The 21,233-nt window shown below is 43.9% G+C and overlaps 1 protein-coding gene across 5 annotated transcripts in view; it reads left to right on the forward strand.

The window, feature by feature from the left end:
- Positions 1-21,233, forward strand: part of POLA1 (DNA polymerase alpha 1, catalytic subunit) — a 351,814-nt gene that overhangs the window by 155,050 nt on the left and 175,531 nt on the right. For 4 of the 5 annotated variants that reach the window (XM_073357730.1, XM_073357757.1, XM_073357741.1 and 1 more), the window contains 4 exons: positions 1,821-2,026; positions 3,747-3,879; positions 10,456-10,587; positions 17,614-17,788. In XM_073357730.1, the coding sequence (XP_073213831.1) occupies positions 1,821-2,026; positions 3,747-3,879; positions 10,456-10,587; positions 17,614-17,788 (646 nt within the window). Of the gene's footprint in view, positions 1-1,820; positions 2,027-3,746; positions 3,880-10,455; positions 10,588-14,331; positions 14,455-17,613; positions 17,789-21,233 lie in introns of those variants that run through there. The other variant, XM_073357766.1, reaches the window with a different exon arrangement.

The following is a 21,233-nucleotide window of genomic DNA, read 5'->3' on the forward strand; positions in this document are numbered from 1 at the left end:
ACCTCAGTCTCCCTTCCCTCCCCCCACAATCCATTTTATGATGAAGATCACATAGGCCTCTGCCCAAAACTGAATCCAGGGGCCAGGACTTCCCATTTCCTAGAGGAATGGTTTTCATTAATCACAGACAACTGGGTCAATAAAATAGCCAAGGATACTCCCTTGAGTTGTGAGCTACACTCCAACTGTTTTACATCCAGTCAACGCACCTACAACAATCCCATAAAACACAATCTGTTGCAGAATGAAATATCTCATCTAAAAATGGGGTGATAGTGTTCCCTTACAAGAAAGGCTCTCTGGGTTCTACTCCATCTTCTTCATTGTATAGAAGCATACAGGGTATATTAGCACCATTCTTGATGTCAAAATGTCCAAGTGGATGAAGAAAATGAAGTTTGGGTTGGAGATCCTGGCCTCTACGTGTCATCCGTGTCCCGGGGCATTTCTTGACTTCAATAGATCTAGTGGACATGTATCTCCATACACCCATCAGACCATGCCACAGCAGACTTCTGAAGTTCACCTGCAAGAGCAAACATTATCCGTACCAAACACTCCCGTTCAGCCTGTCCTTGGCTCCCAAAATTTTTACAAAGGTGTTGATGGTGATAATAACCAGAGGCAGGTCACAAGGAACTCATCTGTATCCCTTCCTGGATGACATCCTGATCAGAGCTTCATCGCAGTCAGCAGAAGACAGGGCCATAACTTGCACTTTGAATCTCCTCTAGGCATATGGTTTCAATATTGATGCCAAGAAAAATTCTCTTGTTCCACCTAGGAATTCATTTTCTTGCTCCAGAGCCGTGGGAAGGCTACCATAGCTCTATGCCTCTAACTGCTAGGACTCCTGGTGTCATACATAGGGTTCACTTCGTCACAATTATGCATCGGAAGTGCTGAAGCCTTCATACTAAAGGTTGACCATCTTATTTCCAGATCCTTTAGTTTTCACAACCATTGCCAGCCTGGGTGGCTGAGGAGCTCACTTGGACACCCAAAGAGCCCAGGGCCTCTGGAGTGAGGAGGAAAAAAGGGTTGCAGCATAAACATCTTAGAGCTGAGAGTAGTCAAGCTAGCTCCACAATCAAGCCAGCCCACCCTAACAGGGAACCACATGCTGCATCAATCAGACAGTACGAATGCAGTTGCATATTTAATCAACCAAGGGGGAGCAAGGAGTCCAGTACTACATGTAGAAGCAGTAGAAATAATGAGGTAGGTAGAACAATTCTTCCTTTCCCTCAGAGCGATCCACATCAAACGGGGACCTGAATCAAAAGATTGTCCAGCTCAGCAGGTGCAGAGTCATCAATTCTCAGTGATGGTTGAATCAGGAGATTTTCTGTCTTATTGTTCAGACTTCCTTCAACCAACCTGTTCATGAATTATGCAGATGCAAAGAGGCCAAAATTGTTCAGAAGGGAGGCAGACCCCAGATTCATGGGGACAGATGTCTTATAGCACAGTTGACCCCAGGACCTACTTTGTGTATCTACCATTTCCATGCATCCGATGAAGTGAGCTGTAGCTCACGAAAGCTTATGCTCAAATAAATTTGTTAGTCTCTAAGTTACCACAAGTCCTCCTTTTTCTTTTTGCGGATACAGACTAACATGACTGCTACTCTGAAACCGGTAGTTAATAAGTATTGCTATACTGAAAACATCTATCCAATGTATAAAATATGTCTGTATAAGCACACAACATAAAGTATGACTGCTATGAAACTTCAGCCTGATGCATGTATTCTTGAAAGTAATGTGTGTTAATTACTGAGATGTTGCATTTGGTTTAATGGTGATAATGTATCACAGATTAAAAGTGAAGTGAACAAGCTGTACAAATTGTTGGAGATTGATATTGATGGGGTCTTCAAGTCCTTGCTACTGTTAAAGAAGAAGAAATATGCTGCTCTGATGGTGGAGCCAACAGGAGATGGGAAATATGTTACTAAACAGGAATTGAAAGGATTGGACATAGTCCGAAGAGACTGGTGTGATCTTGCAAAAGAAACTGGAAAGTGAGTTTTGCTTTTAATATTGACTTTATTTTCATCTCATGATGTACGACTCTTGAAAATCTCACACACAATCTTCATTAACATGTGAGCTGCTAGATGTCGCTAATGTCTCTCTCACAGGAAAAATGTTGCTACTGTTTATAGCCAGTGTTCAGGTTCTAAGTGATTGCCATATGTGAGGTCAGGAAGGAATTTTTCCTTAAGTCAGATTGGCAGTGCCAGTGACCTTGGGGGTTTTTCGTCCTCTTCTGCAGCATGGGGTGCAGGTCTCTTGCTGGGATTACCTGGGTATATCTCAATCAGTTCCCTGCCATTGCAGTGGCCTTGGGCATTGGTGCACTTTGGTCCCTTCTACTCTCCTCTTGTGACCCATAATGATATACTCTCCTGAGGGCCGTCGTCTAATTTCAGTGTTGGGTTTGGTGTGTGGGCGCTGGGTAGTGTTGGTGGCCTGTGATATATATACAAGAGGTCAGACTAGATCATTTGGTGGTCCCTTCAAGCCTTTAAACTCTGACTCTAACTCCTGTATTAAGTACAGAAAGTGCTTTAACTAATTTTTAAAAGGACTCAGAACAGCCTATCAAAATATTGAAAGATTTTAAACCAGTAACAGATTATATGTTTACACTTAAAAAGCTCTATTTTTACTGTCGGTTGGTCTCACTTTCTTGTAAATCTTAAATTTTGCATTTCCTCTGAAGCAATTAAATATATAGCACAATAAACCTGAATTCAGGAATTGTGAGACATGTATGTATTCTCACATGTTTTATCATTGATTTGGGTTCTTAGGTTGAGATTTTTGAAGGAGGCGTAGGGAGTTTGATACTACACTGTGGCAAATTACAGCTTTAAAGAGTTGTTAATAAATTTTAAGTTTGCAAAAGCACTCAAAATGGAAGATGTGGTCACTGTCCTGAAGAGCTCTTTTGTCATTCATTTAGATCCTTTTATTTGTTAAAGAAGATTGTGTGTGGTATCAATGATTTGATTTATTGGCATTTACTGTGTGAAGCATATGGAGCCTCTCTTGCACTCAACTTTTACAGAGATTATACAATTAGTACTATAGGAAGAATACTTTTGATTTGACAGAGAGGTGGTCATTTTATGGCTGAGTCAATTTGTATTGCACACAGCCTCTTGGAAAATATTAGTTTAAAGTACCCAGAAATTGATGCCTCTTTATCTGTAAATGTACACTACACACTTGCTTACTATTCTTAACTGTTGTATTTTCTACGAAAAGATGCATCATAATAGAAACAAATTTCTCCACGTTAGGAATGTATGAGTAATTAAAGCTATACAAATGTTTGTCAGGGTTCTTCAGTGATTAAGTACTGCAGCTGGCAGACCCTCTGTATACATTTTTCCAGAAATAGGCAGGAAGTTAGAGTGAACAGACTTCATAGTCAAATTTTCTCTCATTTTGGATACCTTTTGTGGATTAGTAAATGTCAAAACACCACTGAGGGGGGACATTAGAAATGCATTGGGTCCATCATTTTAAAATAGTTTCAAGAAATAGTTTCAATTAAAACATGTAAGCGATCATGGGAAAAAGCATTGTTAATTTTGAGGTAAACTTTGTCTTCCGTTTGTAGTTTTTAGAGGTAACAAAGAGAGATGCACATATTTACTATGGTATTTTTTAAAGACGAAGATACCCTCTGTATTTTAAAAAAAATTTTTGTTTGCATCTACTTCTTTACAGCTATGTAATTGGTCAGATTCTTTCTGACCAGTCCCGAGACACAATCGTGGAAAACATTCAAAGACGACTAATAGAAATTGGAGAAAATGTGATAAATGGCAGAGTCCCAATAAGCCAATTTGAAATCAACAAGGTAAAATGGTACCACTCATCAGCTACTGATAAGATTTTCAGGTTTCTTTTTCCCCCCATAAAACTATTTTGCAAGACCTTTTATAGTTAAAAATGCTGTAGTATATGTGTCTTGTTTACATGCTGTTTCACCAAACTCAGGCAAGGGATGGACAGTCATTAATGATTTCTTCATGCATTTGATATGATATTACCAGGGATTTTAGTTTGTCTTTCTGGTCAGTGATCCAGAACTAGTGCTGGGAAAAGTTGTATGGTTCCTGAAAATATTGATCCTGGTCCACCTCTCTACGTCAAAAGAGGAAATGGCCAATCCCCCTCTTTTTTAACTTGATTCTTTCTTTTAAATTTATCACTCCTACTCTTCTGTTCCTTTCATTTTCCCTGCCACTAGCTCTTGGGCCCCAATTTAGCAAGGGACTTAAGCAACAGGCCTGACTTGAAGTCTATGAGTAATCCCTGTTACTTCTATTGTGATATTCCCTAGGAGCCTCAGACAAGGACCAGAACCTCACCATGCTAGGTGCTGTACAAACACCCAACAAAAAGGTGGTCCCTGCCCCCAAAGAGCTTACAGCCTAAGAAAGGCAGGCAATGGGACTATTCATGTTCAAAGTTAGGCATGTGCTGAAGTACCTTGCTGAATGAGGATCCTAGTGTGTGTCTCTAACCTCTTCGGAGTCCCAAATCTGGTTTGTTTTTGCTTTGTTTTTTTGGTCTGTGAGGCCATGCTCCAAGAACAGAGCAATAGAATGTAGTTTCTTTGCCACAGCTGAGAACATTGTCCCCCAAGTCATTACTTTAATTATTTTAAACGTGGGACATAACTTCTTGATTCTTTTCCATTGTACTCTTCAGTTTATTTTCACTGTAGAGTATGTCCAGAAGTCCAGTACAAATTGTTGGGTTCTCCCTCTCTATGGCAGAGACTGGAGCTGAAATTAATTCTGATGCCCCTTCTGGGACTTGCCCATGAATGTGAGCCAGAATGTTCTGCCTTAGCTGGCAGGAGTGCTGTGAAGAGTGTTCTTTCCTCCCTTCCTTTTTGGGAACCATGAATAAAACTTTTTTCCTTCTTTCTTTGTTAATAAAGCTTCTCTCTTCCCATTGGAATTCTTATGAAAAGACTCTTCTCTCCCAGCTTTGCCACAGTATAATAGTGCCCCTTCTCTGCTGGGCAACTCTTTGGTCCTCAAGAAAATTTAAATGAAGTAGTAATGAAAATCACACACTTTCATGTCAGTGCTTGTGGAGTCAACTATTTTGTGGCTCATTGACAGCTGTTCCATTATTACCTTGTCTGTCTTTTCTTGAAGACCAGTATGACTACAACCGTTTTAAACCAGGTTTCTGTTTTAAAAAAAAAAAAAAAAAAAAAAAAGAATGCTATTGGAGATATCTCCCATTGTTCTTTGTATGCTTGCTCATGTCGATTCCATTCTAGGTGTGCGCATGCCCAAGTGTGCGGTCGTCGGAGATTTTTGCCTTAGCGGGAACTGTAGGGTTGGCAGTGGCGCCCCCTTGAGAGCTCCTATGTCGGTATATATCGCTGGCCCTACACCCTCTCAGTTCCTTCTTATTGCCCGTGGTGGTTAGTCGAAGCACGTTTCCTTGCATTGCAAGGGCTAGCGGTTTTGTTTCTACTGACTTTGAGCCTTACGGTTTTGTAAATAGTTTGTTTATAGTAGTTAGTGTTAAGTGTAGTTAGAAGTTAGAGTCCCAGCGGGGACTTTGCCCCAGGAGGAGCATGCCTTGGTCTCCTGAGTTTAAGCCCTGCATGGTCTGTAACAGGCCTACTCCTGTAAGTGACCCCCATGAGCTGCCTCAAGTGCTTGGGGGAATCACACGTGAAGGACAAGTGCCATATTTGTAAAAACTTTCAAACTTCTTCATTTGCGGGCTCTCTTCATGGAGTCTGCCCTTTGCCTGTCCTGCCAAGACTCGCCTAGTACCTCGGTCTCAGTGCGCAGTGCACCCGGCTCTGCCTGGCACCGATCCCCATTGCCGGCGCCCAAAAAGAAAACTAGGAAGCACGGTTCTCCAGCTCCAAGCAAGAAGGGCCATGGGTCATCAGGCAAGGGACCCAGTTCAGGCCGCCCGCCACTCCAAAGCCATGTGTGCATGCCTCCCCAGTCAGGGCCCTTAGCCTCTGAAAAGGTCCACCACCAACTCCAAGGAGCGGTATGGGACCCAATCCCCTGACGGCACAGACGCCTTCGCGAGCTCCGCTGGTGCCGAAAGAACAGAGGCTTCTGCCTATGCTGCCGACACAGCATATGCCGCAGGAAACAGCAAAGGCTCCCTATGAGGACAAACTAGCTTGCTAAGACTCCTCAGAGGGTAGTGGAGCACTGCTGATCCCCCGAGCCAAGACAGCGCGCTCCATCTCTACGCCACAAATCCCCGGAATTGCAGCCCAGATCCTCTGGGGCTCACCCTGGGTCACCAGCACTGCGATTGTGGTCTCTGCTATCTCTATGTGGATCACCTAGAGGGAGGTGCTGGTCTCCGTACTACCAGCACTGTTTACTCTCCCACTAGTCGTCCTCCCGGTGCAGATCTCAATTACCTGCCCGGTGGGACCACTCCCTGTCACGTCTCCAGTCGCCCCCTGGCACCAGTCTTCTTGATACCGGCACCAATCGTCTCACTCCGGGCACTGGCTCTGGTGGTGACGGTCAGCAGGCAGACTCAGGCATCGATGGCCCCACTGTGGTCGCTGGAAGGGGATTCCTCCAGCATGTTGCAGGGAGTTCAGCCTCTTGCTCAGACTCCACTGGCGCGATTGGGGCCCTGAGGCCGTCTCGACGTCAATGGCCCCACCTTGGCAGCACGGCCAATGGCCAGCGCAAAGGCTACTCCCTTCAGTTTTCAGCCACTGCTCCCTCCTTTCTCATCCCTCTTCAGGGACCCCTCTCACGAGCAACTCCTCATTCAAGAAGTCGAAAACCTCCTGCACCTGGGGATGGTGGAGGAGGTCCCTCGGGATGTGACAAGAAAGGCATTCTACTCCCATTATTTCCTGATCCTGTAAGTAAAAGGGGGCCTCAGACCTATTCTGGACCTTTGACGCCTCAATAAGTCTCTCAAGAAGTTGAAGTTTCTCCTGGTCTCCTTGGCCTCCATCATCCCCTCCCTGGATTTGGGAGACTGGTATGCTGCCCTTGACTTGAAGAACGTTTATTTCCATATCCCGAGGTCATAGAGGTTTACTCCGTTTCATAGTGGGCGGACATATTTTCCAATTCACGGCACTTGCCTTTGGCCTCTCATCAGCCCTAAGGGTCTTCACAAAATGTGTGGCACCAGTGGGCTGCTTACCTGAGACGTCACGGGGTCCGGGTCTTCCCGTATCTCGAAAATCTGCTCATCAAGGGCAGGTGTTGGGAACAAGTCCAGAGAAGCCTTGATCTGGTGTGTTCCGCCCGCTGCGACCTGGGCCTGTTGACAAACGAGGAAAAATCCCCCTTAAAGCCAGCCCAATGAATAGAGTTCATTGGGGCAATTCTCTATTCAACGTGACCCAGAGCCTTCCCTCCGGAGGCGCGTTTTCAGGCCAGTCAGACCTGATCTCCCACGTGAAGAACCACCTGATCGCTATGGCTCACACCTGCTTGCGGTTGTTGGGCCACATGGCCTCCTGTATATTGGTGGTCAGTCACGTCTGGCTCCATCTCTGGCCTCTGCAAGCATGCTGGCGTTGGTTTACATCCCAACAGGCATGACCTAGATCGGGAGGTCAAGGTGCCGGATCACATTCTGTTGTCTCTGGATTGGTGGATGAACCCCCGATAGATGTTGCAGGGAGTTTGCTTCGCTGCCCTGTCCCCGTCGCTGACCCCGGTCTCCAATGCGTCGGACCTGGGCTGGGGAGCCCACCTGGGCAAGCTCAGCATGCAAGGCCACTGGCTGCAAAATGATGGTTTGGCCCTCCATATCAACATCAGGGAGCTCAAAGCCATTCACCTAGTCTGCCAGGCTTTCTTGCCCCACCTGAGGGGAATGGTGGTGCAGGTCCTCATGGACAATACCGCCACGATCAACAGGCAGGGCAGAGCCAGGTCGTCGGCCCTTTGCCAAGAAGCTCCCCGCCTTTGGGACTTTTGTCTGCAGGAGACCATTCATCTAGTAACCGCGAACCTGCCCGGGACCAGGAATGTGTTTGCAGATTGCCTCAGCAGGGCCTTCTCATCTTGCCACAAGTGGTCGCTCCATCCAGAGGCAGTCATTATGATCTTCCAAAAATGGGGACTCCGCAGATGGACTTGTTCATGTCCCATCAGAACAGGAAATGCCATGTGTTCTGTTCACTCTGGGGGATGGACGGGGTTCCCTGTCCGATGCTTTCCTGCTCCTGTGATTGGGGGCCCTGATGTACGCCTTCCCACCAGTGCCGTTGCTCCACAGAGTCCTCATGAAGATCAAACAGGACAGGGCAAAAGTTATCTTGATAGCTCCCGAGTGGCCTTGCCAACACTGGTTGGGCATGCTGCTGGACCTTTTGGTAGCCGCCCTGCTGTGGCTACCTCTCTGGCCAGACCTGCTGTCCCAGAACCATGGCAGTCTTCTACACCCGAATCTGGCGGCGTTGCACTTGACAGCATGGTTACCCCATGGCTGAATGCGGAAGAGCAGGAATGGTCAGCCCAGGTTCAACAGGTCTTGTTGGGTAGCAGAAAGCGCTCCACCAGAGCGACTTACCTGGCTAAGTTGAAAAAGTACATGTACTGGGCTTTCCACTCTCCATTCCAAGGCAGGTCAGCCTTCAGTCATGACATGATGGCCCGGTTTTTGAAAGATCTGGAGCATCTCTATCCTCACATGCGGGACCCTGTCTGTTCATGGGACTTGAATCTCATGCTGTGAAGGCTCATAGGGCCTCCCTTTGAACCTCTGGCTTCCTCCTCTCTTCTCCTTCTCTCCTGGAAGGTTTCATTCCTGTTTGCAGTAACATCTGCTCACAGGGTGTCTGAGATCTTTTTCAGAACTTCCCTAAATGGTATTCTACAAGGATAAGGTCCAACTGCGTCCTCACCCGGCGTTTCTGCCCAAGATAGTTTCCCAGTTTCATACCAGCCAGGACATACACTTACCTGTCGTCTTCCTGAAGCTTCATAAATTGGAAGAGGAATGCAGGTTGCACACCCAGGATAGGACTACTACAGGAGGGCGCTGGCCTTGTACATCCACAGGACAAAGCCGTTTTGCAAGTCAATGCAGCTGTTTGTTATGATGTCAGACAGGATAAAAGGTCACCTAATGTCTGCTTAAAGATTTTGGTCTTGGATCATCGCCTGCATCCGCTACCTCTGTGAGCTGGTGAAAATGCCTCCACTGGCAGTAGTCAAGGCGCACTTAACTAGAGCACAAGCATCAGCAGCAGCCTTCCTGGCTCAGGTACCGATCCAAGAGATCTGTAGAGCTGCTACCTAGTTATCTGTCCACACGTTTACATCCCATTATGCACTTACCCAGCAGGCCTGGGATGATGCTGGCTTCGGCAGAGCAGTGCTGCACACTGCAAGACCGTGAGCTCCCAGCCCACCTCCATTGACACTGCTTGTGAATCACCTAGAATGGAATCAACATGAGCAAACACCCGAAGAAGAAAAAATGGTTACCTACCTTTTTGTAACTGTTGTTCTTCATGTCCATTCCATTACCCACCCTCCTACCCTTCTGTCAGAGTTGCCCACAAGAAGGAACTGAGAGGGCGCTGGGCCAGCGGCGCCTGATACAGTAATGCATAAGCACGGCACTCAAGGGGGCGCCACAACCGACCCTATGGATACCTCTCAGGCAGAAATTTATGATGATTGCGCATGTGGGCGCGCACACACCTAGAATGGAATGGACATGAGCAGTACATCTCAAAGAACAACAGTTACCTAAAAGTAGGTAACCGGTTTTTTAAGTCCTACACACTCTAGTGTTTTATTGCCTTTAAAATATTTAGAACCAAATATTAGTTTAAAAGTTATGTTGATGAAGTTGTAGGTGTAGAGAAGGGGGTGATTTTTTCCCCCCAAAATCTTCAAGTGAAGTAATTACGGAATATAGAGGGGAAATGATTTATTGTAAAATTCCAGTAGTCCTATCCATAGACATATTGAAACCCTGGTCTACTTCTGTTACAAAGTTTGTTAGATATAAATGTGTCAGACATTTAGAATTTTCAAAACTGAAAAAAAAAATTAACCTTTCACTGCATTCTTGCACTGTGTATAGTATTTCATACTTTGATTAAATCTATTTTTTTAACTATTCTAGCTGTCTTTGTGCTTGTTTGAACTTTTATTAGGGGTTCCTATTGTGTTTAGCTTTTCAGAAACTTAAGGTATAAAATTTCAGGTTGCTCTTACAATAATGTTAATTAGGGAGCATGAAAGACTGATATATTTGTTATAATGTTATATTTTATATTAATGTCATCTTTCAAAATTGTTTTCTGGTGAACTGTAGAGGGATGATGAAGACAGCTATTATATAATCTTTGGTTTTTACTGCAGTGATTTGTCCAGTATTTAATTTCCGTTTTTCTCAAAGATATGTACCTGTTTTCCCCTTTGTCTCTTAGGCATTGACAAAGGATCCTCAGGATTATCCTGACAAAAAAAGCTTGCCACATGTGCATGTTGCCATGTGGATAAACTCTCAAGGAGGCCGAAAAGTGAAAGCAGGAGATACTGTGTCGTATGTGATCTGTCAGGTAAAAAAAAATCTTGGTTATGGGTAGATACTATTCATGAGTTTTTGGGAGAAAATAAAAGAAAACAAATCCCTCAAATCGTTGAATGGCATTATTCTGTATTTTTAAAGAACACTATTAAGTAAGGTTGCCCTAAATTTGACATAGATTCATGTACTATAAGTCCAGAAGGAACCATTGATCAACTAGTTTCACCTCTTGCATAACACAGGCCATAGGACTTCCCTGAATTAATTCCTGTTGGAACCAGAGCAGTTTTTTAGAAAAACATTCAATCTGAATTTTAAAATTTACAATGATGGAGAATCCACCACAACCCTAAATGAGTTATTCCAATGGTTAATTACCTGCACTGTTCAAAATTTGCACGGTTCTTTCTAGACTAAATTTGTATAGCTTCAACTTCCAGCCATTGGATCTTGTCATACATTTTTCGACTGAAGTGTCCTCTATTATGAAATTTCTGTTCTCCATGTAGGTACTTATAAAACTGTCATCCAGTCATCCCATAACTTCTCTTTAGTGAACTAAATAGATTGAGCTCCTTGAATGTGTCATTATAAGGCATGTTGTCCAGTCTTTTAATCATTCTTGTGGCTCTTCTCTGAACCCTCTCCAGTTTTTCCATATCTTGAAGTGTAGATACCAGAACTGGGCATAGTATTCGGTAGCGATAGCAACAGTGCCAAACTCAGATTAATATAACCCTTGAAATTCCATTGTTTATATATCCAAAGATCACATTACCTTTTTTTGGCTAGAATGTTTAACTGGGAGTTTACGGTCATGTGAGTACCCACCATGACTCTACATCTTTTTCAGAGTCACTGCTTCCCAGAATAGTCTCCCATCCTGTGAGTTTGGTCTGCATTCTTGGTTCCTGCATCTATGACTTTACCGTTGGCCATATTGAAATGCATATTGTTTTCATGTTCCCAATTTACAAACGATCCAGAGCACTCTATATCAGTGAGCTGTCCTCTTCATTATTTACTACTACCCCAATCTTTGTTTGATCTGCAGACTTTATCAGTGATGGTTCTATGCCATTTTAAAAAAAAAAAAGTTAAACAGCAGGACCCCACCGGAAACGTATTTGTGTGATGATGGTTTCCATCATTTGGTTTCCATCTGTTTACAAGTACATTTGAAGACCTATCCATTAGCCAGTTTTTTATCCATTTAATATGTGCCATTATTGATTTCTGTATCCTCCTAGTTTCATAATCAAAATGTCATATGCTACCAAGTACAAATGCCTTACCAAAGTCAAAGTATATTACATTAACACTATTACTTTAACAATATCAACCAAAACTGTAATCTCATCCAAAAAGATATCAAGTTAAACCCGATATATTTTCTGTAAACCCATGTTGATTGGCATTAATTATATTACCCTTTTTTAATTTTCTATTTGAGTCCCAAATCAGCCCTTCCATTGTTTTGCCTGGGATCAAAGTCAGGCTGACAGGCCTATAATTACCTTTGTCATCGAGCTTTCCCTTTTTAACTATTGATATGACATTCACTTTCTTCCAGTGCTCTGGAATTTCTCCAGTGTTCTGAAAATCAAAATTAACCATCTGGAGAACTCCTAGACCAGCGCTTTTTAAAAAAAAAAAAAAAAAACACTCTTGGATACAAATTATCCAGACTTGCTGATTTAAAAAGTAGCCGCTGTTTAACATCCTCCTGAGTTACTGTTGAAATGGAAAGTATTGCGTCATCATCACAGGATATAAATACATCTGGCTTTTTCCCCAAATACAGAACAAGAATATTTACTGAACGCTTCTGTCAATGCAGAAAAGGCAGTTCTATCATTTCCATCTAGAAAGGGATAAATATTATTATTAGAGCCCTATCAAATTCACAGTCCATTTTGATCAATTTCACGGCTGGAGGATTTTTAAATGGTCAATTTCACATTTTCAGATGTTTACATCTGAAATTTCAAGGTGTTTTAACAGTGGGGTCCCTTTTCTGGCAGTGGGGACTTGCAGCTAGGAGCCCTAGCAGCAGGGGAAGATCAGACCCATGTCCACAAGCCTTCTCCAGCTGCAGGAGCCTTTGGCGCTTCGTGCAGCAAGGGGAGGCTCTTGGTGGTGGGCCTGATCTCCCCTCTCCCCCTTGAGAGCTGCCAGGCAAGGAAAGGACAAGTCCTGTCCCTCCCCAGCCTGGCGGGGACTCGCAACTAGGAGCCCCCCTGCTGTTCCCTCTAAGGATTCTGACTTTTTGTTCTTCCACCCTCAGCCTAGCTCTCTGGTGGTGGATGCGGTAAATGAGTCAGGTAGGCAGTGCTTCTCTAAGTCTATCCCATTTGACAGGAACCAGAAAAGGCTGGATCTCTTTGGGTGAAGGTCCTGTTCGTCAGCAGCTCGGCAATTCAGGATTATGAAATATCAAGTGGTCATGGCCAAATATAATTTTACAAATTTATAACTGATTCATGACTTTTATTGACCATTTGCCACAAGAGCATGGGGAGCAATTCCAGTCCATCATCTCAGACGGCCAGTTGGTGGTCAGAACTGCTCTTCAAGCATCCTTCGCTGCTGTTGACACTGCTGCCAGGTTCATCTCTATGGCACTGGTTATGTGCAGGGCATCATGGTTCTATATCTCAGGATTTCTTTGAAATGTACAGAAGACGGTGGAGGACTTTCCCTTCCATAGTTGTAAACTCTTCTCGGAAACCACATACGAGTCCTTGCACACTCTAAAGGACTCTAGGGCTATTTTATGACCCCCTGACATACATATACCTACAAATAAGAACGGCCTTACTGGGTCAGACCAAAGGTCCATCTAGCCCAGTATCCTGTCTTCTGACAGTGGCCAATGCCAGGTGCCCCAGAGGGAATGAACAGAACAGGTAATCATCAAGTGATCCATTCCTGGTTGCTCATTCCCAGCTTCTGCAAACAGAGGCTAGGGACACCATCCCTGCCCATCCTGGTTAATAGCCATTGATGGACCTATCCTCCATAAATTTATCTAGTTCTTTTTTGAACCCTCTTATAGTCTGGATCTTCACAACATCCTCTGGCAAAGAGTTCCACAGGTTGACTGTGCATTGTGTGAAGAAATACTTCCTATTGTTGTTGTTTTAAACCTGCTGCCTATTAATTTCATTTGGTGACCCCTAGTTCTTGTGTTGTGAGAAGGAGTAAATAGCACTTCCTTATTTACTTTCTCCACACCATTCATGATTTTATAGACCTCTGTCATATCCCTCCTTAGTTGTCTCTTTTCCAAGCTGAAAAGTCTTAGTCTTATTAGTCTCTCCTCATACGGAAGCTGTTCCATACCCCTAATAGTTTTTGTTGCTCTTTTCTGAACCCTTTCAAATTCCTATATATATATATATATTTTTTTTTTTTGAGATGGGGGCGACCATATCTGCACGCAGTATTCAAGATGTGGGTGTACCATAGATTTATATAGAGGCAATATATTTTCTGTCTTATTATCTATCCCTTTCCCAATGTTCTGTTTGCTTTTTTGACTGCCACTGCACATTGAGTGGATGTTTTCAGAGAACTATTCACAATGACTCCAAGATCTTTCTTGAATGGTAACAGCTAATTTAGACCCATCATTTTATATGTGTAGTTGGGATTCTGTTTTCCCACGTGCATTGCTTTGAATCTATCAACAAAATAACTTTATCGAGAAAAAGTTTAGTAGGTCACAGACTACCCAGAGATTGTTTCCTGCTCAATTTTCTTGGTTCCATAGATCTACTGAATCCCCCAGAAAGAGAGAAAGATTTAAAAGAAAAAGGACTGCTATCTGCTCTCCGTGACCACCCATCATCTTCAAAGCAACAGTTTTGATGGGTTGGTTGAGGGTTCGATCCATTCCACACCTCTGGATTTACAGATGTGCGTGTTAGCCCAGATCCCATCCTCCTGGAGACTGCCTTGCCTATTTCCTATATGCTTGGAGGTAGATCACTATAGACAAGTGAGTCAACATACCATCCGTTTTGCATCATTCCCTTCCTTGCACCCACTTCCCTTCCCCGTTTTTCTCCAGGGACCCCTCCCACGAGCTTTTATTGAGACAAGTAAATTTCTCCTTCGATTAGGAGCAATAAAGCTGGTTCCTCCTCCTCATAAGTGTGAGGGATTTTACTCAGATTATGTCCTTGTGCCAAAGAAGGATGAAGGGTGGTGATCGATCTTAGTTCTAAGATTTGTAAACAAGTTCATAAAGTCTCAAAAATTCAGGATGTTAACTCTGGAAGCTATAATTCCTTCACTGGAGAAGGGGGTTTGGTTTTCGGCCCTTTACCTACAAGATGTGTATTTCCATATCATGATACATCCATTGCACAGGAAATACTTATTCTTCACTATAGGACAGGATCGTTTCCAATACTGAGCGTTTCCCTTTGGCCTTTACTTGGCCCCCAGGTGTTCTCAGAAGTCCTGGCAGTAATGGCTGCTTGCTTCTGACAAGAAGCGATCCTAGTCTTCCTGTACCTTGACGACTGGCTACTCCAGGGCCGTTCCTACAAAGTAGTGCTGTCATCCACCCAGACAGACTTTGGTCTGTTCCAGGAGTTAGGTCTGCAGTTGAATGTAAAAAAGTCAACATTAATTCTTGTAAGGAAGATATAGTTTGTAGGGGCATATTTGGACTCATTGATAGCCATAGCGTACCTTCCCTTAGACAGATTCATAACCCCGTCAGATCTGGTACAGAAAGTTCAGAGGAGCCCTTCTTCTTAGCATATGCACAACATGCCTCAGGAATCACAATAAGGAACTGTGTTCAGCTTTTGGGACACATGGCAGTTTTGTGACCGATCATGCAAGGTTATGTCTCTACTGCTTCCAGAGTTGGCTCAGAAAGATCTATTCCTTGGTCAGATACCTTGGACAGAAGGTGACAGTTCCTCTACAAGAGAGGAACTCCTTAGACTGGTGGAAGGATTAACTCAATGTCGGTGCAAACATTCCTTTTTGTTGCCCATCAGTGACTTTAACAACAGAGACGCATCACTGTTGGGATGAAGAAATATCTTCACAACTAGGGAAGATGGACAACTCAAGAAACCAATCTTCACACCAATCTGTTGGAGCTCAGGATTGTCAGGAACACTTGCTTTCATTTCCTGCCCCTGGTAAGGGGCAAATCAATCAGTATCATGACAGACAACATATCCTGCCTGTTCTATATCAATAAGCAGGGAGCAGCAAGATCCCCCTTCCTGTGTGCTGAAGCCGTGAAACTGGAATTGGTGCATGGCTCGTCAGATCCAAATTTCAGTAGTCTACCTCCCAGGTATTCCGCACATCACAGCTGATGTTCTCAGCAGACACTTGTCAGAGGATTACAAATGGGAGCTAGACACCCACGTTCTCCACAGCATAGTCCAAAGATGGGGACTGCTAGAAGTGATCTCTTTGCCATCTCCAGGAACAGGAAGTATCCTGTTTTCTGATCAAGAGGGGTCTGGGCCACTATGCTTTCTTCTATCTTGGAAGAAGGGTGTGTTCTATGCATTTCCTCCAATGCCACTGATACTAAGGGTAATGAACAAGATCAGACAAGACAAAGTCAGAGTTATCCTTATAGTGTTGACCTTGCTGAGACCAGCTTGGTACTCTTACTTGCTTCACCTGTGTGTCCAGCTGCCGTTCATGTTCCTGACCATTCCTCATCTCCTTTCACAGGATGAGAGTTGTGTGCTTCATCCCAACATAGTGGCTATCTGCCTTGGGGCATGGTTCCTCAATGGTTTACGGGGTTAGAATCCTGCTCTATGGAAGTACAACAGGTGTTACTGAATAGTAGAGTACTTTCTACCACAGTACTTGCCCTCACCCCGTTTGGTTTTGGCATACATTAGCTTATGCATGTGAAAAATACACTTTTTTTTCATAGTGTTCACATGACCTGTGAGTGGTATTCTACAGGTTTAATGCATGCTGCATTTCCCTGAAGAACAGTTTTTTCTTGGAACTCAAGATATTTCTCTACCCTCCCAGCAGCCCCATTTTCAACCTGCATTTTAGCCTCTCGTTTCAACATGTTTCAGCCTCCGTTTTTACTTTTTTCTCTTTTAAGAACGGCTCATTGTGCCCTCTGGAACTCCAGATTGGTACTCTTGACTAGAAGGATTGCAGAGAGTTTCTTAAGGTGCTCAGCCCTTTTGGGTTGATCACATTGTCTCTGTTGTGCTACTTATCTGTGCATTGGTGCCTGACAGTTTCTTCTCCATCAACCCACTTTTATTCCTGTCTATGTAGAACTTAGCATAAACTTCTTAGCAAAATAAATAGTCTTGCTCTCTTAATTCCTCATTCCATTCTTCCACTTAGTGTTTTGTCTGTTCATTGACGATGCACCACTGATTATTTTAGTACATTCATGTAAGGATATGATTTGGTATCTGCATGTTACAATAGATTAACCGAGTATAAATCCAGAAGGGACCCTTCTGATCATCTAATCTGACTTCCTGTGTAACACAGGCCATGAATTACTTCCTGTTTGAACATGAGTGTATCTTTTTAGGAAAAAAATCCAATCTGATTTAAATATTTTCAGTGATGGAGAATCCACCACAACCATTAGGAAGCTGCTCTAACGATTGCTGTAATGTGATAATGCTGATTTAATATAAGGGTGATCCCAAAATGTTTGTCCTTTGCATACTTTTAACTGGGCTGATGGTAACAGTATATTTTCATTGTGCATTTCTCAATTGACAGATGGGACTGTTTACTCTGTCCTACTATTACTGTTTTGCGCACACACAAGCTGTAATAATACAAGCTTGATTTATGTTCTTGAATTTACTAGCTAATGCCAGCAACAAACGTGTAACCTGTTTCTTCGGATTTCTTTAATTTGTATTGGATATGTAATAATATAGCTGAAGGAAGGAATCCACTGTACCCTTTTTTAAAAACCTAGTTTTCATGCTGAAATGTCTAACCCCAACTCCAACCCACCTATGACTGATTTTTTTCTCTTGGTTTGTTTTGTGTATGTCCCCTGTCTTAGGATGGGTCAAATCTGAGTGCCAGCCAGAGAGCATATGCTCCAGAACAGCTGCAAAAACAAGAAAATCTTACTGTTGATACTCAGTACTATCTGTCACAACAGATTCACCCAGTAGTGGCTCGAATCTGTGAGCCCATAGATGGAATTGACTCTGTTCTCATTGCAACATGGTTAGGTAAGTATCTAAAACTCACTTTATCCAGAGAGCATCAAGGGGCGGAGTGAGTGTAATTAATGCACATCATTTCTTAGCAGAAGCACAGTAGGGAATATGTTCTTCAGGTCAGTCTGTGTTGGGGAGAGAATAGTTAGGGAATGTCTACACTGCCGCTAGAAATGAACCTCCAAGCCTGGGTAGACAGACTCATGCTAGCTCGCTAAAAATATCAGCGTGGGCATTGCTACACGCATGGCAGCTTCGGCTAGCCGCCCAAACGCAAACCTAGGGGTTTGGGCAGGCTTGGACTTGGGCAGCTAAACAAAAATGCTGCCTCTGCTGCAGCTGCAGCGTGTGGTTGGCTCTGCTTGAGTGAGCAGGAGGCTGCCGACCCAGGCTGGGAGGCATGGCTTTCCGCTGCCATGTGGTCACGCTCTTCTACTTCGTAGGACCTGGGTAGCTCAGCAGTGTGGATTTAGTTGTATGCTTAGTCACATGAGTAGTCCTATTGACTTGAGTGGAGTTACTCATGTGAGTAAGTGCTCATCTGTAATGAGTGAGGGTTGTAAAATCTAACTCTGTCTGGCACCCTTTAGTTTTTATCCATGGCAGCCCTGTTGTTTCTTCACAAGCTTTTCTTAAGTTGCTAAAACATACTGTGCAGTTACAGACTCTGTGCTCTTTAGTATCTGTCCAGGGAGAAAAAACCTTGCAGCTCTGTTAATATTTTTAATCTCTAATGGCAAGGTAAATCTTTCCAGAAATATGGCAATAAAGACCTTTTTCCTAGGATATAGCAGGCAGGCAGCTCTAATAATCCATAGTAATGGATCCTTCCTTCCTTGTGTGTCAGGCATGTAGAAAAATCAAGAGACACGATTACTGCTGCAGGTGCACACAGATTCACCCATTTTCACTCAGCCCGAGAGAGGTGCGGGTGCCTGAGCTTTTCTTAAGAAAACTGTTTTTCTTTAGGAGATGTCAGAAAAAACAGTAAAACTTTTCCTAACCCACACAGCTTATTTCACACAACAGTGATCCTCCACAGGCTTCCTATCCAGAGGAAAAGTTCAGTGTTTAGTAAGTTACTTGTAAATCTTCTCCAACAAAGGGTTTATTTTCTAACTCTTTTATAGAAAATATGACATGACTATTCATATACATCATTTTTCATTTTGTTTCCTCCCCAAAAGTAATTAATTGGCCGAGCTGATGGAGGTCTGACATTCAACTTGACAGCATTTCTTTGTCTGTCTGTCATTGCATATGTAATGGGATAACTTTGGAACACTGCATCCAATCAATAGAGCCCTGCAAATCCTGGGCCCTGCGGCTCTCCGCTTTATATCTGTGGGCCATGTTTGTGGATCGCAGATCAGATGGCTCTACCAATCTATTCTAAAATATGAGGGAGTATTCTAGGCATCAGTGGCCATAACCTTATTGATTAGAGAAAATTGGAAAATGGGAGACGCACGAAGCCCCTGCCAGCTGTTTACCACAGCCACAGCCTCGAGCACCTCTGCAGTTGTCTAGATCAAACTGGTTGATGGCCCCATTAGCACTTTCCAGCATAGCAATGGTCCTATCTCATCTCTGCCCATCCTTCCAATAGAGTTTTACATGTTGACACCCTGAATGATTTATCTCCCAGACAGAAAGAAGAATAATGTTGGAGGAGTGGGGTGGAGGAAGAATGGGGGGAGAAAGGAATGGGAGCATGCACACAGCCCCTGGCATGGGGAGAGGGAAGCATGGAGCACAAAGAACCCCTCGTGAAGGGAAGATTGGGGAGTCCTGGTATGGGGGAAAGAGGAAGGAGAGCTATGGAGAGCCCCTATCATGGGGAAGGAATGTGGGAAAGGAGGGGTGGGGGGAAGACAGAGCCCCCCCCCCCCTGCATGGGGAAGGGCATGATGAAGCTTTTCTTAGTCCCTGCCATGGGTGGAGAATGTACAACCCTTCTATTGGGGACCCCTGCTGAGGGTTTTGAACATTAAGGGATGCACTGAAACCTTGCTTAGAGGAGACTGGGGATGCTGGTGTGGGGGGAAGGGGAATGGAAAGGGGCACAGAACCCCAGGTCAGGAGGTTGGGGGTACCTGAAACGGGGCGATAGAGGGCACACAGAGCCTTTGCTGTGGGAAATAAGGGGGACATTAGGGGCATGGCAGTGCACAGAGGGCTATTTATGAGGAGAGGGAAATGGGGGACCTGGTATGGGAGGAGAGGGAAATGGGAGCACACAGAACCCCTCTCGGGGAAGACTGGGAGGAGTTTCAGGAAGTCCCTGAAAAAGGGGGATGGGAGGATGGCACACAAGGAGCTTGTGGGCAGGAATGGGAGGGATGCAAGGACCACTTGATGTGTGCAATAAGCTTGGCCTACGTAAGCTGTGAAGCATGCAGTGCGCAAGAAAATAGTTATGAGCTCCCTAATGAGAGAGAGAGAGATCTTGAGCTCCCTTACCAGGATCAGTTCCCTCACTGAAGGGTGCTCTAAAATATCATATGCTCCCTTGGAAGAGGAAGCTTCTTTATCAGATTGGGAAAAAAGATGAAAGCAGCATTAAAATAGATGTTTTATGCAGGGATCTATGGCTTGGAGGAAGTTGGAACTCTTAATGTTTTGCTAAGAGATATTGACAAGGCTCTGTCCTCCCACAATAGAATGTTAAAAAGATTAAAAGGAAAAAAATTGGATTTTGCCATTTTAACTATTAACTTTCAAGCTGGTGCTATAGAATCGTAGGACTGGAAGAAACCTCAGTAGGTCATCTAGTGCAGTCCTGCCTTGATTGCAGGGGACTGAAGTATTATCTAGACCATCCCTGACAGGTATCCAACCTGCTCTTAAAAATCCCCGATGATGGAAATTCCACAACCTCCCTAGGCAACTTATTCCAGTGCTTAACTACCCTTACAGTTAGGAAGTTTTTTCTGATGTCCAACCTAAACTGCCCTTGCTGCAATTTAAGCCCATTGCTTCTTGTCCTATCCCCAGACATTAAGGAGAACAACTTTTCTCCCTCCTCCTTGTGACAACGTTTTATATACTTGAAAACTGTTATCCTGTCCCCTGTCTTCTGTTCTCCAAATAAACAAACCCAATTTTTTCAGTCTTCCCTCATAGTTCATGTCTTCTACACCTTTAATCATTTTTGTTGCTCTTCTCTGGACTCTCTTTAATTTGTCCATGTCCTTCTTGAAATGTGGCGCCCAGAACTGGACACAATAGTCCAGTTGATGTCTAATCATCGTGGAGTAGAGCGGAAGAATTACTTCTCGTGTATTGCTTACAACACTCCCTTTAATACATCCCAGAACAATGTTTGGGTTTTTTTGCAACAGTGTTACACTGTTGACTCATATTTAGCTTATGATCCACTGTGACCCCCATATCTCTTTCTTCAGTACTCCTTCCTAGGCAGTCATTTCCTGTTTTTTATGTGTACAACTGACTG

The sequence above is a fragment of the Lepidochelys kempii genome, chromosome 1 (genome assembly GCF_965140265.1).
Source record: "Lepidochelys kempii isolate rLepKem1 chromosome 1, rLepKem1.hap2, whole genome shotgun sequence".
Lineage (NCBI taxonomy): Eukaryota > Metazoa > Chordata > Testudines > Cheloniidae > Lepidochelys > Lepidochelys kempii.